This window comes from Balaenoptera borealis (genome assembly GCF_965194805.1).
Source record: "Balaenoptera borealis genome assembly, chromosome: 6".
NCBI lineage: Eukaryota > Metazoa > Chordata > Mammalia > Artiodactyla > Balaenopteridae > Balaenoptera > Balaenoptera borealis.
Window position 1 is genome coordinate 7499021 of NC_138863.1, and position 7329 is coordinate 7506349.

The 7329-nt window shown below is 59.5% G+C and overlaps 1 protein-coding gene across 2 annotated transcripts; it reads right to left on the bottom strand.

Annotated features, from left to right (window-relative positions):
- Positions 1 to 1049: 1049 nt before the first annotated feature.
- On the bottom strand, positions 1050 to 7168 carry CHRNG (cholinergic receptor nicotinic gamma subunit). 2 transcript variants are annotated; one of them, XM_082395579.1, is made up of 12 exons: positions 6926 to 7168; positions 6589 to 6728; positions 6330 to 6374; positions 6050 to 6156; positions 5349 to 5504; positions 4483 to 4580; positions 3956 to 4156; positions 3666 to 3780; positions 3340 to 3454; positions 2394 to 2610; positions 2051 to 2184; positions 1050 to 1768 (listed from the first exon to the last, which is right to left on the bottom strand). In XM_082395579.1, the coding sequence occupies exons 1-12, from the start codon at positions 6978 to 6980 to the stop codon at positions 1595 to 1597; spliced, it is 1557 nt and encodes a 518-aa protein (XP_082251705.1). In that variant the 5' UTR covers positions 6981 to 7168; the 3' UTR covers positions 1050 to 1594. The 2 variants fall into 2 exon arrangements, with proteins under 2 accessions (XP_082251705.1, XP_082251704.1); XM_082395578.1 differs by having other exon boundaries at positions 6050 to 6159; positions 6926 to 7163.
- Between the last annotated feature and the right edge of the window lie 161 nt (positions 7169 to 7329).

Consider the following 7329-nt stretch of genomic DNA (forward strand, 5'->3'; position numbering starts at 1 on the left):
AGACAGCTCCGAGTAGCTGACGGCGCAGACTCTGGATTCAAGGCTCCCGACTCCAACCCCAGTGGGGCTGCACGATCCTGGACTGTCTCTTAACCTCCCTGAGGCTCTTTCTTCTTTGGTACTGGCCATACTATACTGTAGTACCCGCCTCTTCAGGTTGCCGTGTGGATTGAACGAGATAATCAGTTTCAGGCGCTAGACACAGTAACCCTTCATAAGTGGGGGCTATTGTTAATCTTTGCTTACTTGTGCCAGGAGCTACAGAGCTGATCTCCGCCTTCTGAGGCAGTCAGGTTGAGAGACTCACTCCAGGTGACTAAGCTAGTAGAGAGGCTTACAGGAACCAGAGATGGTCCCACCGTCATCAAATTGCCTGACGCTCCAAATACTGCTGGTGATTGATCCCCAAAGCCAGCAACCCTGTACTTGGGGGAGGTCCTCTCCGCCCACAACAATGTCCCATTGTCAGGTCTTTAACATTTTTTTATCACTTTCACCCGCACCTTTGATCCTGTGATGAGGGGAGATAGGAACTGATATCTGTGCCCATATTTACAGATGAGGAAACAGGCTCAGGGAGCACAAATGACTTGCCCAAGTTGTCTTGTCACCAACAAAACTCAGGCCCCAGTTACACTCTCAAAGCATGGCCTTACTCCCGGCCCCACCCCCACCCCTGAAAGACCCCGGCCCTCATTTCCTAAGTGGGGCAAAGGGAGGCTGGTCAGGGTCTCCTCCCAGCCTCCCTGCCTCCCTGCCTCGCTCTTCCTTGAGACCAGTGCAAATTCCCTGGCCTTTGAGAAGAGAAGGAAGAGGCATCCGTTTTCCAGGCCATAGAACTTTCTTAGAGGGTCTAAGATTGGGTCAGTGTTGGGAATTGTGGACTCCAACCCTTATTTAGCCATCATTGTTCTGGGACGCCCCTCTTACTCTAGGCCCCAATTTGCCCATCCTAAACATGGGGGAATAGTGATTCTTGCTTATCCATAATGCTGTGAGGAGCTCTTAACAATGAAAAAAGATAATAAAAGTCATACAATGTTTGGTGATCGATGGCAAAAAAATGCATCTGAATGGAAAGGTCACTGGTGCACATGAGTATTGGGTGCTTACAGCCCCAAGAAAGTAGGCAGATGCCAGCTGGAGTGGGCTGCTCCCCTTCTTTTGATAGAGCATTGGCTGCTACTCTTCACTTCTCTCTTGACTTCCTTCCTTTAGGAGCCTGCAGGGAACTTGTAAAAGGGAAGGGAGGCCCAGGCCTGGAGGGGTAGGACCTTGCCTAGTTGGGGATAGGATAAAACGGAGTCCTTAGGACTTCAGAAATGATGGGGGTTGATAACACTTTGCTCAAGTGAGGGGAGTGCCAGGAATAGCAAGCCAGTGCCATGTAGATGCCGATCCCACTAACACACTCTGCCAGCATCCCATCCCCAACCACTCCAGGGCTCCAGCTCTGTCTTTTTATTTCCCCAGCTTTTCTCAGGAACAGTTGGCTCACATGGCCCTGAAGGGTGCTTCCCAAAGAGCATACTCATGACCTCAGCAGCAGAACACAGCTGATAAGACTCCACATGGCTAGCAGCAATTGGTTGGCTCAGTCAGATGAGGGCAGGTAGGAGCGGGGGTCTCCAGGGAATGGCAGGGCAGGCATCCTGTTGTAGTGGGCCATGAGGAAGATTCCAGCAGTGCCACAGACAAAGAGCGAGAGCATGACCAGGAAGCAGACGCGGTCTAGCACTCGGCCCACCAGGAACCATTCCTTGTTCCCCTGAGGGTGAGAGGCAGGGGATGAGATGACCAGCGGTGGCACCAAGCTGGATCCCTGTACCAACCTTGGCCATCCAGCAGGCCTCTGTTCTTCATTTCCTTGAGCCCTTCTCACCTACTTCCAGGCCTCAACCGGCTTCTTCCACGGGCCTCTGGCCCCACTCGCAGTTCCACTTTTTCCATCCTATTGCCCTACCATGGCCACCCCACTCATCCTGCCCCATCTCAGGTCCAAGTCCCTCACCAGGTACTCAAACCCCAACCCCACCCCTGACTGGCTTACACTATCAAAGTGACTCTGCTGGTACCGGGCGCAGGCAATGAGGTTGCAGGCTTCCACACAGGCCTGGATGGCTGGGGCGGCCTGCTTCAGGCTGCCACACCACTCCTGGCTCTGCCCTGACTCCGGGCCTTTCTCTGTGGAAGAGAGAGAGTAAGGTTTGGGAGTAGAATGGAGGAGAAACAGTCTGAGAAAGTGGCCTCTCCTTAGAAACCCCAACCCCTCTCTCCCCAACCTGGACACTTGCCCAACACTCATCTGCTGTCCCTGGCACCTTGGCCAACAGACACTTCCTGTCTGAAGTCCCTGGGGAGGAGTGTCCCCAGTGTCACACCCGCTGCCTCACCTAGCTTCTCCAGCGCTGCCCTTACTAGCCCATTGCGCTGGTGCTGCCGGAAGAGGAGTTCACTGCGGGGCAGGCAGAGGGCCACCTCCTCCCCAGCTGTGATTGACCACCCCGTGGAGGGCCCATTCTGTAGCCGGGGCCGGGCGTCCTGCACAGCCACTGGGGCCAGCGGGCGAATGTGCATCCGCAGCAGCTGGGGCAAGAGCCGCAGGAACACCTGAGGAGGGGATGTCATGGGCGGCTTAGCTTAGCGGCCAGCAGACCTTCCTGGGTGATTGGGCGGCCAGGCTGGGCTTCGGAGCAGAAGGTGATGGTCGGCACGAAGGGTTCATGCACTGGGGGCCCGGAGGCTGCACTTCAGGGGCAGTGGCTTGGCCCTGGTACAGCTTACCTGTTCTGCGTCAGACACTGAACCTGGGCCCCCAAACTTTTGTGCACATAAGAATCACCAGGGCACTTGCTGGAAACACAGGTTCCTGGGCCCCACCCCTGGCCCAGGATGCCTGGCGTAGGCTGGGAATCTGCATTTGTAACAAGGGTCCCAGCTGACTGCTGCAGGTGGGCTGCAGATCACACGGGCACTGGAGCCAGACTGCCCGGGCAGAATCCTGCTTCCTCCACTTTCTAGCCATGCGACCTCAAGTAAACTATTTACCCTTTCTGTGATTCAGTTTCCTCATATGCAAACTGGAGATGATACTAATACCCACTTCACAGGGGATTTATGAAGATTAAGTAAGTTAGTATACGTAATACACCTGCCACATAGTAAGCGCCTGATGTTATTATTGCTCCATTTGGGCATGTGCTTCTAGATGCACATGGGGCAGGTTAGCTGCTGAATGTGGTAGGTGAGGAATATGCCCAGGGACAGGAGTGCAGGGGAAGGTGCATGTAAGCGGAAAGGGCAGGAGGATGCTGGAGTGGGCGGGGGCGGGGAGCTTGCCTTGCGGACCCCTCGAGCCATGGAGTGTGTGTGTGGGGACCGCAAAGACACGTTGAGCACGACCACAGCATTCACAACAATCAGGATGGTCACCACCAGGAGGAAGGTCAAGTACCTGCCGGGGTGGGGTAGGCAGGAGGTGGGGCTGGCCCTTCGACACTCCACCCCGGATAACATCCCCACCCATAGTGGCTGATTCCCCCAGATCCCTTGGGGTGATGGGCTGGCATTGAGGATGATGGGGATGGGGGTGGCAGGAGGGCAGTACCCTGTGTTCCTGAGAAGGGAGGGGAGGAGGTGGGCACAGGCATGAGGACCGGCCTTACTTGCTGATGAGTGGCACCGCCTGGGAGGTCTCAGGCACCTTCTTGGCCACAAGGAAGAGGAAGACAGTCTGGGCCAGGAGCACGTTGATGGCGACGGTACACTTCTGACCACCCGCTGCCCATGACCAAGAGGCCTTCAGAGCGGATCTCAACCTCCCCACCGTGGGGCACCCCCCTCCCCACAAGGAGTCCATGTCCCCGGTCCCAGGTCATGGTGCCATTCTGCCCTTCCAGCTATCCCTTGTGCTGCCGGCCGGGGCCATGGCTCCCCTCCCACAGGCGCTAGGTACCCTTGGCAGGAAGGAAGTAGATGAGGATGGCCACAGAGGAGATGAGTACACAGGGCGCAATAATGTTGATGACGTAGAAGAGGGGCTTGCGCTGGATAAGCAGGTAGAAGACGACCTTCTGGTGGCCGGCCTCCTCGGCTGGTGCCGCCTCATCCAGCAGCATCTTGGCTGGCCGGTGCCGGATGGCCCACTCTCCATTTTCTGCGGGCAGCAGGCTGGGGTGGGCACAGGGAGTGCGGGCGGGCAGATCCCTGCAGCCCGTGTGACCCAGCTACAGAGCAACCAGCATGTGCCCAAAGGAGCGCCATTGAGGGATGGGAACAGTGTGGGAGGATGGATGCTTGATCCCCCTCCCGCCAAAACTGGAGTAATTTTCATGGGGAAAATCAGAGGTTTGCTGGACCTTTAAATATATGTATTTTGTGGTTTACTGTAGTTTTCATCTTGTGTTACACGGGAGGGGGCGTGATCTCAGCCTGGCCCTGCCCGCATAGCCAGGTCCAGCAGGGGCCTTGGGTGGAGGTTACCTGTGAAGGCCTCGGGGTCTATGAAAATCCACTCGATGGTCTGACCATCTTCCTGGCTCAGCTGCAGATTGATCTCGTTGGTGCTGTAGGTCTGGGACCTGGGAGATGGGGAGGGAAAGAGGATAAATTTGAGTGTGTGTAGACTCACCCATGAGGTCACATAGACCATCACCTGAGGGCAACTGTGGGCCGCTTTGCCTCAAAAAGTGCAGCCAGGAATTTCTGAGTTCTCCACAAAACCCTGGCACGAGATGGGGCTGGGGCGGGGAGTCAGGCTCTTTGGGGTCTGGGGAAGTTTGTGTTGAAGGACCAGGAGACCGCAGCTCAATGTGCTGCCCTGGTGGCAAGAGCCCAGGGCCACCCCGTGTTCCTCCCTCCCACCATCTCCAGGGCAGGAGGGGCCAATGGTGAGAACAGAGGAGAACAGTGTGTACCTCTCGGGTCTGCTTACTGAGGAGGGTCTCAGGAAGACTGTTCCTCTAAAATCCGGGGAAACCCTCTCACAGACCCCCTTTCCCCCATTAATGGACGAGGATACTGAGACAGCGCCGTCCTCTCCGTGGGGCTGTAGGGCGTAGCGGTCTAGTGTGGGTGTGCATGTGTGTCGGCGTGTGTGTGCCTTCTCGCCCACCCATCCCAGTCACTGATGTCTCTCCTCCGGGCACAGGCAGGGAAACTGAGGCAGTGAAGGAGGATGAGTGAGGGGACCGAGGCTTAGCAGGGAGGGACACGGGCATCTTCAGGCATCTGGGCCTGAGACAGACGCAGAGGCCCCAGGGAGGTGGAGCCAGGCCCCTGGGTCCCCACCCGACCAGGACCCCTCTTAGAGCGGCTCCCGAAATCCCCACCCCAGCCAATGGCCTTACTGGAAGATGAGGGAGCAGTTCTGCCAGTCGAAGGGGAAGTAGGTGACAGAGACGGGGCAGGAGGAGCGGAAGATGGCGGGCGGCAGCCAGTAGACGCAGCCGTCGGGAGACACGAGCACGTTGCAGTAGAGGGCCACCTCGAATACGCCGTCCACGCTGCGCACAGGCCAGGCCACGTGTGGATGGGGCCCGGGGACACCAACCCTTCCCAGCCCGCCACACCCCTGCCCGGTCTCCTGCTGGCCTGGGGACCACTCCTCCCCCAGCCCCCTCCCCGCCCCCCTTCCCCACCCCCCACGCGCCAGGCTCCCTCGGCCCAGCTCCTAATCGCTGCCGCTCTCCCCAACTCTCTTCATTAATGGTCATGACAGCAACTGACAGTGGTTAAGCTCCCACAGAGTGCCAGAGCCAGAGGGCAGCCCTTCCCGCGCCTGTCCTGTGGGCCCCCGAGAGAGCTGTCCTCGTCCCCACGTTAGAGGGACGGTGGCCCACCCAGGCGGCCCAGCCCGGAGGTGGTGGAGCCGGGTCTGGGATCAGGTCTGCTGGCCCCGGGCCCTACCCTTAGCCCCCGCGCCCCAGTGCCCGCGGTGTCCCCGGGCTGCACCCTCTGTTCGCCTGCCTCTTTCTCCCAGAGCCCCCTTGTCCTGCTGGGCCCACCCTTGTGTCTGTCTGTCCCCCCACTGCCCACGCCGCCTCCTCACTTGTTCTCCAGCACGACGTCCGGCCGCCACACCATGGTGGATGGCACCCGCAGCACCCACAGGCCGTCGTAGTCACGTGGGTCCCAGCGCAGGCGGTAGTCACACCACTGCTGCGGGGGGAGGGGTTGCCAGGCCCCCCGACCCCCAGGAATGGGGGCCCAGCCCGGGGGGGGCAGGAGAGGCAGGGATGGGATGGGAGGGAAACAGGCAGCTGTGAGGGCCTTGGGGCCCCAGGGTGGGAGCTGCTAGAGGAAAAGAGGGCGGCAGGGCGGCTTCTTACCATTTCTATCCAGACGTTGGTGGTGAGGGCCTCCTCTCGTTCATTCTGGGGGCGCAGAACAGAGGGCTAAGCCCCCAGGTGGTAGTCCCTGCAAGACCCCAGCCTCTTGGGAGGTCCCCATGGGAGTTTTCCAGCTCCCTGGTCTCTCCCCGGTGGGCCCTGCCTGCTCCCGGCCACCGGAGCCAGCCCCTTCCTCTCCCCCCAATCCCAGGGGCAGGGTGGGATCCCCTCCTGCCCCGTCCTACAGGCCTGTGCTCACCAGGGAGATGAGGTTGGTGAGGGTGAGCTTCAGGCTGACGTTGACCACGTCTGAATCGTGCTTGGCGGGCCTCAGGTGGGGGACGTAGCTGTGCATCAGGTCCCCGAGCAGACGCTCCTCCTGGTTCCGGCCCTGGGCTCCTGTGACAGACAGCGGTGAGCCTGGGTACAGGGGCTTTGGGGCAGAATGAGGGGGAGGCCACGGGAGGGTGTGACATGGAGAAGTAGGGAACCGGGTGTGGGGGACAGGCTCCAGTAGCCCCCCAGACCCTCCATCCCCTGAGGCCTTGGACCCCTGCTCCTGGCCTCTCCAGGCCCCAGACCCCCTGTGTCCACACCCAGGCAGACAGCCAACAGTGGCAGAAGGAGCAGCGGCCTCTGGCCCCCGTGCATGGTGCTACAGCTCTCTGCAGTGACAGGGGTGGGACTGCAGCTCCTCAGGACTGGGATAGAGGGATGCAGACTCTGGGTCTCATGTAACAGCCCACACTCCCTCCCCAGCCAGCCCAGCCAGGCCAGCCCCACCAGCTGTCTGACCACAGCGCTGTCAGCTGTTCCAGGATGGACACAATGCCGGGCTCAGGTTACCTGGGCTGAGGAGAACAGAGGGGCCCTGTCTGCCCCAACAGAGACGGTCCAGCCTCCATCCCCACTCTCAGGCTCAGCCGACCCAGTCCTCCGTCCATGTTCCAGCTGGGGGGCTGAGGACGCAGCCGGGGACAGATGGGTGTGGGAGAGAAAG